The sequence below is a fragment of the Apus apus genome, chromosome 2 (assembly GCF_020740795.1).
Source record: "Apus apus isolate bApuApu2 chromosome 2, bApuApu2.pri.cur, whole genome shotgun sequence".
NCBI classification, from domain to species: Eukaryota; Metazoa; Chordata; class Aves; order Apodiformes; family Apodidae; genus Apus; species Apus apus.
Window position 1 is genome coordinate 104,540,187 of NC_067283.1, and position 14,724 is coordinate 104,554,910.

General features: G+C 41.6%; 1 protein-coding gene across 7 annotated transcripts in view; it reads right to left on the bottom strand.

Annotated features, from left to right (window-relative positions):
• The window catches only part of PTPRM (protein tyrosine phosphatase receptor type M), a 469,539-nt gene extending 458,462 nt beyond the window's left edge, over positions 1-11,077 (bottom strand). For all 7 annotated transcript variants that reach the window (XM_051611050.1, XM_051611049.1, XM_051611048.1 and 4 more), the window contains exon 1: positions 10,627-11,077. In XM_051611050.1, the coding sequence (XP_051467010.1) occupies positions 10,627-10,699 (73 nt within the window). In that variant the 5' untranslated portion in view covers positions 10,700-11,077. The remainder of the gene's footprint in view (positions 1-10,626) is intronic.
• Between the last annotated feature and the right edge of the window lie 3,647 nt (positions 11,078-14,724).

The following is a 14,724-nucleotide window of genomic DNA, read 5'->3' on the forward strand; positions in this document are numbered from 1 at the left end:
TAGATACTGGGCTACAAGTTGAATATTTTAAGGCTTTTTACGTTCCCACCTTTTTGTGGTCATGTAAAGTTTTTAACGTGAGCAACATTTAACTCCCCCATACTCGGGATGCAAAGAAGCAACACATGCTTTTGATGTTCTGTTAAGTATTTGTACATGTAGAAATCCAAATCTGAAACATCCGTGAGGCTGTATGGCTGCTGCAGAAGCCAGTTTTTTATTTGTCAAGAATGTATTTCAACTTGTCTTGGGCTCCTGAGCACTATGCAGTTTCAATGGATATTTGCTCTATCGGGCACATGCTTGTCTCGAACACTCTTAAATAAATAAAACAGTCAACCCCCACTGTTTTCCAGACCTCCAAAGGAAAATGTTAGGCTAGTTCACATAAATCCCTTATTAGCCTCCATTTACATAGGCAATTCCAACAACAATTCATAAAGTAAAAATAAATAAAACACACCTCACCAACTTTGTATGTGGTCTTCAGTTCATGTTCTTTGTTGTCACTATGAACAGAAGGTAGTAATGCTGGGCAACATACAGGCGTGCGTTTTGCATTTTCAACCTCTAAGGTTTTAAATAAATATTAACTTCAACTGTGTTTTGGTTTTGTCAGTTTCCCATGAGAGTCACAGACCTAGCCCCAAAAGGTTGCTTTCATATTTACAAAGCTGCTTGCAAAGGTTTTCTCCTGAGCTAGCACCAAACCAAGATGGCATCTTTCACACAAAGTGAAGAGGACATTAACTGCATAGTGCCTTAAAATTATTAGTGGGACAACAATTTATCTTACATAACTGAGAAACTACTTCAGTAATAGCTGTCTCTGCAGAAGTTAAAAGAAGAACAGCCTAAGTGATGTGTTATGCAAAGTGCTTACATTAAAGTGTTGAATGTATGCACTTTGTAAAATAATCTTCATCTACTCTGCATAATTCAGAAAAGGTAACATTAAAGAAAAAAAGGCTATAGTAATTCTCCATCATTAATATAAGAGTGAGACCACTGAGTACAACAGTTCCTGGAAATGTCCACAACTGTCTCTGTCTCCTAAGCATGGAACAGTACTTAAGCACATTGTTGAGCTTCTAGGGAAAACTGCAGTTACAGATGGTGACAACAGACTGCTCTAGACTTCCTCTAAATATGTTTGGGGGGCTCTGAACTGTTACTTCACTTGTTTTTACTTTTTTTTTCTTTTTTCTTTTTCCCTTTTTTTTAAATGAAAATCTAGCAAAAAAACAACAAACAACCTACTGATCAAAACTAAACAAAACCCATAAAAACAACAGAAAAGCCTGGCTGTGCATATCTTCATCCATGTCATAGTCAAATGCTGGAGCACAGACTTATATCCAGGTCTCCCACACCTGTGTAGGAGTTCTGATCACTAAGCAACTGACTATTACGACAAGAGTTAAAATATATATCTGTCTTTTTCATGCTGTGCTGTAGTGGTATGATTCATGTTAGGCTGTGTCATCCCAACATGGAACCAGAAAAATCCCCAGGCTCAGAAAGTTCCACTGAGAGAAAAATCATTTCCTGGTAAAGATTATATGACACATCTTAAAACAGTTAAGTAAAGGAGATCTTACACTATCAAAATAGCAATAACTTCCAAAAATTGTAGCCATCAGAACACTGCTGATCCTGAATTACACTGTTTGACTTCACAATAATTACAACAGATTATATATAGTCCTATACTGACATATAAACAGTATCAAACCTTGAAACATGTATTTCCTTCCAAGTTTCTACCAAGCCCGTAAGCACACTCTGAACAGGCTGCAGACTTCTTAGGAAGCACTGGACTTCCCACAGTGATTTTATTTATCAGAAAGATGGAAGAGGGGATATGTAATAATGAATTTTTCCTTTTCAAATGAAGCAAATATACAAATCACATAAGAAGAGAGAGAAACTATACCAAATAACTAGAGAGCAAGCAGTTATGTCAGATCTGGGGCCTAACACAGTTCATTGATATTGCAAGTGACTTACATGTTTGTTTTCAACTGTTAGCTAAACTGTTAAAGTATCAAAAAGCTGTGAATGTGAAAACGGCAGAAAGGACATGAACAGGAGTTTCCATGCAGGTAGAGGACAACATGAATCCCTTCAGGAAAGCTCAGTCTCTGCTTTAGATACAACCTGGCAATACCCTCTTTTCAAAACTGGAGATCCTTTTTCTCTATATACCCTCAGAAACTATGTAGACTTGATCACTGAAACTTAAAGATGTACAAGGAGATGACCATTCATTGGTCACAAACTACTGTATCAACCATATTTTGAGCCAGCAATGTGCCCTTGTGGCCAAGAAGGCCAATGGTATCCTGGGGTGCATTAGAAAGGGTGTGGTTAGCAGGTCAAGAGAGGTTCTCCTCCCCCTCTATTCTGCCTTGGTGAGGCCACATCTGGAATATTGTGTCCAGTTCTAGGCCCCACAGTTCAAAAAGGACAGGGAACTGCTGGAAAGAGTCCAGCGCAGAGCCACAAAGATGAGGAAAGGCTGAGGGAATTGGGTCTCTTTAGCTTGGAGGAGAGGAGACCGAGGGATGACCTCATCAGTGTTTACAAATATGTTAAGGGGGAGTGTCAGGACGATGGAGCCAGGCTTTTTTCAGTGATGACCAGTGATAGGACAAGGGGCAATGGATGCAAACTGGAGCATAGAAGGTTCCATATGGGTATCAGGAAGAACTTTACTGTGAGAGCGACAGAGCCCTGGAACAGGCTGCCCAGAGAGGTTGCGGAGTCTCCTTCGCTGGAGACATTCAAGACCCACCTGGACAAGTTCCTGTGTAATGTACTCTAGGTGACCCTGCTCTGGCAGGGGGGTTGGACTGGATGATCTTTCGAGGTCCCTTCCAACCCCTAAGATTCTGTGATTCTGTAATTATAACTACTCCCAAAATAAGGGTTTGACCTTTGAGGAAGAAGAAAAAGAGAAGGAAAAAAAAAAAAAGCACAATCCCCCTGCAATCGCCTCTACTGTGAGTACACCATGAAAAATGCAAAAGTCTGCTAAAGGGTAATAACTCATCAAATTTTTAAGACATAAACATGCAAACCAGTGCATCCATTACAAGCGTATACACAAGTACGGAAATGTATATGCCATGGATGGAAATAATTTACCCAGGCTAATCTATATTCAACAGAAAAAAACAAAGCAAAAAGCCCCTCTATTAATCTACCTGGAAAAACAACTTCATTGTGAAAAGCTCAAGATATTCCTAGTCCACTATCCATCCACCTGAAAGTGCACAGAAACTCCTGCAATATCCTCCTCAATCCTATGTTGGAATTGCATCAGCACAACTAAACAGTTCTTCATCTAATTAGCCCACCTTTATGCACTAGGGAATTAAAATAAAGGGCTGCAGACAAAAAGTATTTTATCTGATATATTAGTTTTAAAAATAAAGAGTCTAAACAATATCTGATTTTAGAGTTAGGGATAAAAGAGGTGAGGGATTTTAAGGGAATAAAGCACAACCTTTCAGGAAACTTTCCCAAAATAACTGTGCCTTAAACCTAAAAAAAAGTAATAATAATAAACCAAACAAACAACAGCAACAAAAAACCAATCTGTTCTAATACAGGCATGTGATGCTCTATTTCATTCTCCTAGAAGATGAAGAGCTGAAGTGATGAAAGAAGTAATTATCCGTTAGTTATTCCAGAGCAAAAACACATTTCTTGTGATTAACAAAACAGTGCCGTAAAAGGTATTTCTAATAGTTTAGCACTGAAGAAGGGGAGAATCCAGTCTAACCCTCAAAAAACCCTACTGTAACTTACAGCTCTCTAAATCACAGCAAATTACACATGGGGCAGGAGGGAGAAAGGGGAAAACACACACACTCATTGCTGGTTTTACACCATTCCACAGAAAAAGAATTAAAGATTCATTAACATCATTACACTTAATCCTATGTGTAAAGTTAATCAACTATTGCTATGTAAAGCTGTCAGAAGGCATATGCAAGCTTTGAATATATTATTAGACAAACGTGTTAAAACTAAGATGACAGAAGTAAGAAAAAAGTGAATCACTATAAATCCATCTCTGTTTTCTAGAAGTAATTTAGCTGCCTTTAGGACTTCAGCTTTTTTTCTAGAACGTAACCTCTTACAGTAAGGTTCATCTATTACACTCTTACTGAAAATGTTATACCTTCTTTCCCACCTTTCTCCCCACCACCCTAATTCTAACCTGTTTCCAGAACTCCTTCCTGCTAATCCTGCCGTGGTTTTGTCTGAACAAAGGTGGTCATTACTTTGTTTCCTACCATTGCTCCGCAGATGGCAAAGGGTCACTGTGGAGTCTCAGCTTCTGGCTGAAACATTTCTTTCCTATTCCCTGCCGCTGTTGACGATGAGTATGTGTTAGAAGAATAAATACACTTTTATATTTACTTCTACTAATCTGAGAAATTTGGGCACAAAAATGTCTTTCCTTCATTTATAAACCGTATGTGGGGACTTACCCTCTGTATCTTATAATATTCAAGGAAATCACATGGCTTAAAAATCAGCATTAACACATTATTCTAACATCAGTACAGTGTGCCACTGACAGCAATACCACTCCTGAAAAGAATAATTTTGAATGGAGCAGAATGTCGCTTGCAAGAAGACAGGCTCACACAGCACTGAAGCTTTTCTTTAAGACAAGGATCTATCAAGATGGTTAAGATATAGCCTTATCAGCTCTCTACAGAAATAACCCTTGCATTGAAACCATTAGGAAAGTACTAACAATTTATTGGTAATTTCACACATCTTAATATGTATTTTTGTTATATTAGAGCGTTCATTCACCTTTCTATTGAATACCAACACTGAAATCAGCCTTTCTACAAGTAATTAGAAGTTCATTTGTATTATGATCAAATTGGTGCAAAAAAGCCACCAAGGGATTAAATTCTCTAGGTCACAAAAATCCGTCATATATTCTCACACCTCCCCAGCTCCAAATACACCTACACTCTCACAGAGCCCAATTTGCAGCCCTTCCTCGTTCTGCACTTAGAAAAGTGGATTTAGAGATGCAGCTACACCTAGTGATCAGCAGCAGCTCACAGCAGGCAAAACTCATGCAGGCACTACATAAATGAGAAACAAGTATGTGAACAGAGCAGGGTGAATAAAGTGACATAGTAAAATGTATTGCTAGATATCTTTTTTTTTTTTTCCATAAATATATGACCATATGCTCTAAATAGGTTTTGGTTTCTTAAAATCCTTTTAAAACAGATTGATAACATTACATATTCAATCAGAGATACAGATCTGGAAGTTATCAGCAAAATCAACTGAAATAAAGAGCACTCTCTCGATTTTTCCTAAAGAAATTGAGCAGATAATTCAGCCGCATGCATACATCAACAAACAATTTATTCCTGGGAAAATTTTCAGAGCTACTTCTGTACAGAAGAGTAGCAAATGTGAGCTGAAAGGATCATAAATGCATGTAATTTTCTGGGGAAACACCTTTAAAACTTAGCGTTGTAGCTACCTTGAATAAGTGTTTGACAGTGATACTACTGAGCTTTAAACACAAGAGATCTCTCTCTCAAATGGTATTTCCTTTAGCATAAAGTTGCAACATGTGAAATACAGGAACAGTTCACGGGTCTGAACCTCATGACTCTGGTTTATCAAGTCTATACTTATGATCTTCCCTTCCTCTAGCAGCATCTAACAATGGGAACTGAACCAACTGTCTTCAGCAGTAATGTGTAAAACTGACCTGGTCCCTGGTAACGAGGCTGTTTGACATATTTGCTGACCACTTCAGTGTGTGAGCAAGCACACATGAAAAATAAACCATCTCCCCATTTCTTCAGGTTAGACTCAAATGACCATTAGTGATAATGGAGTTCAGAAGCTAACTCGTTCTATCCTAGCATGTTCTGTGATTTGCCTGAGGGTTTGGTTTCTAGCTGTCAATCCAGCAAGTTCTGTGAGCATTAAATATATTATTTTTTCATAAATTACATGCTGCTGTATTGTTTCAGGACACTGTGATTTGTTTTCTCATGGATTCTGAAAACTGCTAGAATGTGAGATGAAATAAACATCACAGGAATTCTTTTCCCCAGTGTTATTACATCCTTGTAATATGTTGCAGAATTTATTTTTAATTTCTGATGAGGTTTCATTACTAACTTTTGACATCAGAACAAGACCATAACAGCTAAATAAAATAAATGTTAAAAAAACAACCAAAATACATATCACACAGTTTCTTTTTTGACAAACTGTGAGCACTTGCAAAGCCCTGGAGCATTCTAAAGTACATCCCTGTTTACAGGGGAATACAAACTTCATTTCATTGGTTTCTAACTGTCAACATTTTAAAAACAAACAAACAAAAACCCACAGAAAAAAATACAGTATCTAGAAACCAATTATTCCACATGCTTCCATTAACTTGCTGGAATATTTTAAATATGAATACTCTAGGGTATAAAACACAAACAAGATATTCACCTGACAATGAGAAGTTAGGTCTGAGAATCTTCCCCCACAGCTCTCACTGTTTAGCAAGGCCAAGCACACACTATGAACTTTAACTGGAATCGTTTTGTTGATGAGCTGACAACTGTGTCAGCCAATAATAAAGATGCATTTTCACTAGCATATGTTACTTCCCTTAGGAAGTGCAGGAACACAGACTTGATGGATGGGTGGAGACAAAAAAAAAAAGGAGGTAGAATGAGCAAAAGCAGAATTTGTTAATAAAATCAGATCAAACCATACCTGGAGCTCTTTGCTGGTAAAGTGATCAGACCAGGTATTAAAGATTTCCAACCTGAGATCCTGAATACTCTGAGTAATACCTTTAAACACAGCTCATTACACAAGAAACTTCTTGTTTTCTATACATTGCTCCAATTAACAGGAGCTTCACATCAGCTATGAAGACTTAACCTATATTTTCTCTCTTTTAATCTTCCCTCTCTGCAGTCACCAAACATCAACATCATAGTAAGTTTCAACTTTAGCATGTCAAACTTCTTCCTTACATGTGTTTTTGGAAACTGTGATTCTTGTTTTCAGAGTGGCTACACTGAAAAATGAAACAGATGAATATAAGGCACAACAAGCATTCAGAATGCAATTTTTTGTATTTTAAATCCATTAAATAGCTTGAGGACTACTTTATGTAAAACCTTTACTAGTGTCTAGGAAAAGTAAGCTTTCATTTCTGTTCAGCATTTTTCCTCCTGTTCTTCTCATCATAATTGTCACTAGTCCTGGTGCAAAGCTCATTGTGAATGGCCTCCTACAAACACTTCTAGTCATTCTGTCCATATCTCTCTCTCACTGCAGTAGGACTCACCCCTTCTCAGAGAAAACCTAAAACTTTTAAAACCAGCACCATAAAAAGAGTGTGTTAATATACAATCTTGTTGCTTTCCATAGCAAAAGAGAATGCAGCAGCCGAATAACAGCCCTCCCTCACTCAGATACACATTATAAGCAAGAAGAACCAATTTCAGAATTCAGGCTGTGTGAAACTTACATCTATCTCAACACAATACTTTCATGAAAACAGAGTTTGAGTTCTATAACCCAGCCTTCAATTTCAGTTCCCCGTTTTGATATTTGACAGAACCTATCTCATCCAGACCCTTCATTTTATGTAAGACCTAATATTTAGGTTTACAATCTCCCTTCTAACTTTTCACATATCTATGTTTGACCTAAATCCCTTACAGGATTGGATTGCTTTCTCTAGCCTGAATAATCTACCAAGAAAGTGGAAGAAGGGACATAGTGAAGTCAGGTGGCATTTTGTATGACAAGCAACACCACATTTCAGGAACTTCTGTAGTATTAGCATTCAGTCTTTGCACAGGATCCCTGAATAACATTAATGGTAAAATTATAAAGAAAACCAGCTAAATTAGGTATACTACAGTTTTTCAGAAAGCAACCATATTAAAAAAAGAGCACCAAAACCACTCTTGCAGAACAACCACAACTACTTTTAAAAACTTAAGCATCATTGTCCATTTCAGACAATGTTTTCACTAACATCTTTGGAATTCAAATTCTTGAGACCATTTGCTTCCTTCACTGATGAAACCAGAAATTTAAATTTGTTAGTTAAGGACTCAGAGAAAATCTCATTGTTATTAACTGTTAAGCTGCTTTCAAAAGATTACTTGAAAGCTTCCAGGCCTTAAAAAGCCAAGATCTGATCTTTCAGTAAGATTATTTTCTAAATAAGAAACAATAGCTGACGTTAATGTTAGGGCCAATCTCTGTAAAACAAATCAGTCGTTTTAGAAAAGGGTAAAAATAAAAATGGAACTTTAAATGCCAAAGATTACTTAACTCACCCACTGCTATTCTTTGCTTAGAACATGTGTGGAGTTGGTTTGTTTTTTTTTTCTGTGTGTTTTTAAACTTTTTATAGGTTAGTCATATATCCCACATCTGCAACAAGGGACAGCCATTACAAAAGACAACAAGCCAACTCAAGGATGGATTTTTTTGTAATTTAATTCCTATGACACTGATGCATCCAGCTTTTAACAAAAGCAGCACCAGGTTTTTTCCCCAAGCAAAAATGACTCCCACGCATGCACTTAAACGGTTAAGTACAAATTTCATCAATTTTTTCCAAGTGCAAGAATAAGTATTTAAAAAAGAAACAACGCCCAAACCTGTATGTGCATCTTCACAAATAAACTTTATATTCAATACTTAATATACATGTACGTACATACATGCAGGGAGAAAGCAGGCCAGATTCTACACCTCATGACACCCTTTGCAATCTCACTCGTGTGTAAATTGCAGCCTTTGTTATCCAGTACTTGGGAAGGGTTGGAATCACACCTTTTGAAAAACTGTATGCACAAGTCAGCTCTGACTTGTGGTTTATTTCACAGTTCTTTCCACAGTGTGTGGCAATGGAACTGAATACAAAGACACAAATCTAACACTAATGTAGGATTGTTCTTCAGCAACATGAACAGCACTTAAATGCTGACCCTAGTATAATATCACCATATTGCGCACACGAGTAATTTAAATACCCACTAGAAGAAGAGCTGCTCCAACTTAACTTTAAACAAGGAGTAAAACAGTTCACACAGGTCAGCAATGAGTTATGGATTTATCTTAATAAAGCACTCACTGAAGTCTGGACACTAGGCTTCCAGTATTAGTAAGTTACAGGGCATACATGAGCTCAGTTCTGTAATTCACTGCAGAGCATAGCTTCATCCCAAGCATGAGTGTTTGTAAAAGACTTCATCATTATTACATATCGCCTCGGTAAAAAACATTTTTCTGCTCAGATATCTTCTTCTGTCTCGTGCAGTAAAAACGCTGGAGAGAAATTAGGGGAAATGCAGCAATGAATACAAAAGGTCCCTGGAACCTAACATAAACCCAGAACTGTTTAATTTTTAAAGAAGTTTTGAAACAGACCACCAATTCCTGGCCATAAAACTTGGTGTAGCTACGGTGCTGCATAGAAGCAACATGTAATGTACAAAATATAAACTATTCTGCAGCCTGAGGAACACGGAAAGTCAAAAGTATTGCTTCCCATCAGATCAAAGCACTGTTCGCATGAACTGAAGACCAGATGTCTTCAATTTAACGTGCTTTTCGGTTGCACTCACTTCATGTTAGGAACAAAACAAAACAAAAAAATCTTGTTACTCTTTGCAGTGAAGCACACAGAACTATTTCACAATCCAAATTTCCGTCTGAAATTATGGGTTTCTTCAACATAAAAATAGGACAGGGGTGCAGGCAGAGGACTTGAGACCAAGATGAGCATCTGCAGGTCTAGGACTCCAGGGAAGAGAAAAACGCTGTGGATGGAACAATTGGCCGTGTCTATTCCTTGGATGTGACTCCTGACAACCTGCCGACACAGGCAGCTTCTGTCCTGCCCTCTGAGGTGACGGTTTCGGGGGCTACAGAAAGCGAGAGGCTGGGGCTTCACCTCTACCGGCCTTTCACAGCTGCAACCAGGGGCAGCGCAAAAGGCGGGGAGCTCCGAGGGAGAGCGAGGAGAAACCGGCGGGGCCAAGACAGGCAGGGCGGTGGGGCACACTCCGAAGAGCACGGCCAAGTTCTCCTTGCCCTTCGCCTGCTCCATCGCCCGGTGGCCCGGCGGCGGCTCCTCACCTCATCCCTCCTCCTCCCGCGGCGGGGCAGCGGAAAACTTTCGGGAAGTCGGCGGCAAGAGAAACGCCAGAGCCAGCCCGAGTCCCGCCCGTCCCTCCGGCCCTGCCCTAGAGCTGCCCGAGCCCCGCCGGCCTCTCGCCCTTCCCCTCAGCGCCCGTGCCCCGCCAGGACACCGGGGCGCAAACCCAACAGCATCCCGCTGCCGCCTCCTCCGGACGCGTTTTTCCTTCCCCACGTACGCGGTGGTTCCAAAGTGTCAGCCTCGCCGGGGTGACGGGTAAGAAAAAAAAAAAAAGAAAAAAAGGAAAAAAACAAAAACAAAACAAAAGGAAAAAAAACAAACCAAACCCAGACTCTGAAATCGCAGCGCTTCCCCCTTGCCCCTCCGCCGACCCACCCGCGGGAGGGCTGCCCGCTCCCGGGGCAGGCGAGGCGGCTCCTTACCTGTGAACGTCTGCGCTCCCGCCACCACCAAAAGTCCGGCCAAAGTAACCAGGCAAGTTCCAACTTTCCCCATATTTCCAGCCTTTCGTGCTCCGGATCCAGCAAAGTGCCAAAGTGTTTGCCAAAGTAGGAGGCGCCCCTCCAGTCAGTGGGGCAGGCAGGGAGGGGGCAGCCGGGCTCCCCCACTTGGTGCCCCACGGGCTGTTTTTCCCCTCCTCTCTTCGCTTTTAAGGGAAGCGAAAGAGGGGTGCAAAGCGGCCGGGGGCTGCCTGCCTTCCTCCGGCCGCACCGCTGCCCTCGCCCCGGGGGCCGCGCCGCCTCCCAGCGCGGACGCCCCACGCTTTCCGCCCTGCTCGCTTCCCCCGGTGCCCGACGCGGCGGGGGAGCTGGGGGCTCTTCTAATCCTGGAGTCTCCTCGCCCGGCACCGCCGTTAGCCCGGGTTTAGCTCGGCTCCCTGACTGACTCTCGGTCCCCCCCGGCAGGCAGGCAGGCTAAAGGGAGCGCGGAAAGTCACGCCCAGCCGGCGGCGACGCCGCTGTCCGCCGCTAGAGGGCGAGGCGGCTGCGGGCTGGCGGCGGCGGCCGGCGCCGCTGACAGGGCTCCGGGTACGCCCGGGGAGGCGCAGCCTTGGCCGGAGCCTCCTTCCCGCCGTCACCCCCTCTCCCTTCACTGTCCCGAGAGCGGCTTTCTTTCTACAGGAGGTGTCCCCGTGCCCGGCAGGACGACGTCGAAAGTTCCCGGACGGCTCGGGGGGAGAGAAGAAGAGAAACCGAAAATAAATAAATAAGTAGCGTATGGAGAAAAACCTCAACCAAGCGTCTCGGTAACTTTGCACGGCTCCGGCGAGAGCCGCGGGCGCTGAAGTTTGGGGCCGCCGTGGCGACCTGTCCCGCCGGGCCGGGGCCCTGAGGGCACAGCTGCCGCCGCCCCGGGGCAGCCGCCTCGCCCTGCCCGCCCCGCCGCCCCGGCACCGGCACAAGGGCGGATACAGGGAAGGGAAGGGGAAAGCGCTGGCTGCTCAGAATAGTTTTGTTTTTACGGGCAACCCGGAGTCTGTCGGAAGAAACAGTTTGAGGCCACTACTCAAGTCTTCCGCGAAAACCGCAAACGTTAAGAGAGTCCTGCCCCCACAGCGAAAGGCTGGTACTAAAAGGAAATTAAGATCTAAATGGGTTTCTCCGGGCTGGCGACCAGCGGCACTGTGTTGTCAATAAATTGTTTGTCATTCGTGTGCTGGCAATAAAACTTCAGCCCACCCCTCAGGGACAGCCACCCCGCGTCGCCCCGCAGCGTCTCGGGGCGGCTGGGACAGGCGGGAGATGGGAAGGGACCTCGGAAGATCGGTAGCCCGGCCCCCCGGCTCCCAGCTTTTAGTCCTGGGAGTGAATAATGACGTCATGGGCTGGCAGGGTTCGGTAGGGAATGACGGAAGTAAAACCGCGGTAACGTGGCAGTCACCTGTCGCTGCTCGCCGTCTGCAGCCTCTGGCGTTCAGCATCTCTACATCGTCTATGACAGACGCGTGACAAGCTTTTTTTTATTTCGGATCTGTGGCTCCTGCTGTCCCAGACACTGCAAAGGATGCGTCTGTTGTTGGTTTTAAACCAGTTATTTCTGCGTTGGGCTTCTAGAGGTGGAAATATTTTTGTTGGCTATCGCTTTCAAGGAAAGCTTTATTTCAAGTGGAAACATGGCCAAATTTAATGCCTTTTTCCCCCCCGTCGTTTACAAGTAAAAAAAAAAAATAAAAAAACAAACAAAAAACGCACACAAGAATCTAGAGAATGCCGCAATTAAGGGTTTTGAGCTGGCAAAACATAAATACACGAGCTTGGGTTCTAGGCTTTCCGTTTTCTTCAGCACAGGTCCATTGGTTTTTGTGCTACTATCCTATACGGTTAGCCAGCTTCAATCTCTTCATCAACTGAAGTCTTTAACTCTACCCATCCCCCACATGGTAGTGCGAGTTACAACACGCATTCATGATTCGTGCATCTTTTGTATTATTTTTACATGTAACACATCTTCGTCAGACTTAGGCACACAGCTGTATCCTTTCCAGTGATGGCCCAGCCCTTCTGTTGTCAGGACACTGCTCTATTATGTTTTCGCTAAAGCATTTGTTACGTGATGCAATCTTCGCAAAGGGACATGAACTTTTTGATGAGTGGGGGTAAAGTAGCTCAAAAGTTAACGCAAGGGGGCAGAATAGCATTAATTGTTGTGTTTCCTGACGTCAGACTTTTTCTTTTGAATTGAGAGCATTCTCTTGCTATATTATTTGCCTGGAACTTTCCAGTCTTCTACCCGAAAAAAAAGTTACCTCGGTTCCACAAAGCTTTGATAGCCTTGGGGTTTGTTGCAATACAAATTCTATTTTTTTTTTTTAAATTATTTTATAGTTTTTCCTGGGTGCATAATTTATGCAAACATGTTCTCTAAAAAGCTGCAATCATCGCTTCTGAAAATTAGCAACCATAGTTTCTCTTGAAAGTGTTAGCTTTGTAACTACAAAACTGTTAAAAAAAAACAAAACCCAAAAAAACCCCAAAAAACCTCAAGCAGTCTCCAAAGTGATTTAACTTACAGTAAATTTAAAATGTGTCGTCTAGTAGACCTGTCACTAAAAATCCAGAAATTCACAATTAAACCAGTCCTTATGCTAATGATGACTTCTCTCTAGGTTCACAATGTCCAGACAGACAGGAAATTATATCTCTGGTCTGCTAATGTCAGTCTTAACACAGTGTGGTCAAGGACCATGTTCAGACACTCAGTGTTAACTCCCAGCCCTGTCTTTGTTGCAGGGAAATTAAAATGCCGTGTGTGTATTCACAGCTATCTAGTGTTAGCTTAGTGAAGATGAGATAGAAAGTCACGGAGTTCTGTGGATTACAGAAAAGCATGTAACAGTGTTTGGTCACACTTACAGTAGGAGTAAAGCTGAAGTGCTTGACCTCCAAAGACATGGCCATTCTGCTTTAATTACAGCAAATCTAAGAAATGGTTAAGCTCTGGAGAATAGCTAAACCAACAAGAACAATAGAAAACACATGCCATGCATGGCTGATCAGGAATTTTTATCTGTGTTTCGCTGAGTTTTTTGTACTGGGGCGTGTATGGAAACTGTCCAGAAACACTTTAAAAAAACCCTGAAGCATCAAGAAAACTCTAGACAAAAAACACAGGTTCACTAGTGTTTTGATTCCAAGAATGCCTTCAAGAGAATTCATTAAGGCCTGAGCTGTGGCTGGAAAGGTGATTGGAAGCCTCTGAAAAAAAGAAAAGTTACCTCATTATTTCTTACTGACCAACAGATCTCATCTTGAACTGCATCACCACAAAGATATTCCTGACTACAGTTTACCTTACACATACACACACTTCAGCTTAGGAACAGGGAAGATCACAAGATATCAAAAATACAATTACTCCTGCTGAAAGGAGTCAAAGAATTAGACAGTTGAGTAGTAAAACGTGGAATATGGAGGAAAAATATTCTGGAAGTTGTCATAACTATTTAATAGATTTTGATGTACATCAATAGGAAGTCTTCATTGCAAAGTTTTTGTTTTAAATACAGAATTTGTATGTATCCCACTGGGGGAAAATTAAACAACCTGATGATAAATTATGAATAATTACAGTGCTTATTACACAAACTTGATTGATTCAGCTGCCTTCTCCCTGCTAATCACTCTCTTGCAGATTAATTTCCAATATTCCAGATCTCTGAGCTATTTTTTAACAGATGATTTTTGAAAATTCCAGACTGATCGAGAACTCTGAGTATTGCTGATTAGAGAGGTCTGAAGTCCAAATACTTATCAAAATGTGGGAACAGAAGTATTTGACCAATGTCAAGGAAAAATTCTTAGGGTAGGCATAGATATGTGCTTAATAATTATGTATTTATTGTGTTTATCTACTTAGCTGTTACCTTTCCTTTAAGGCGTAAATGATATTCACAGTGCTATTCATTCTATATCACCTGGCACAAGAACAAGTAAACATATCTCAAATTCCATGAGACATCAAGGCCATCCTGCATAATCCGTAGCATGAAATCACCCTTCCCATAATGACACGAAGCAGGA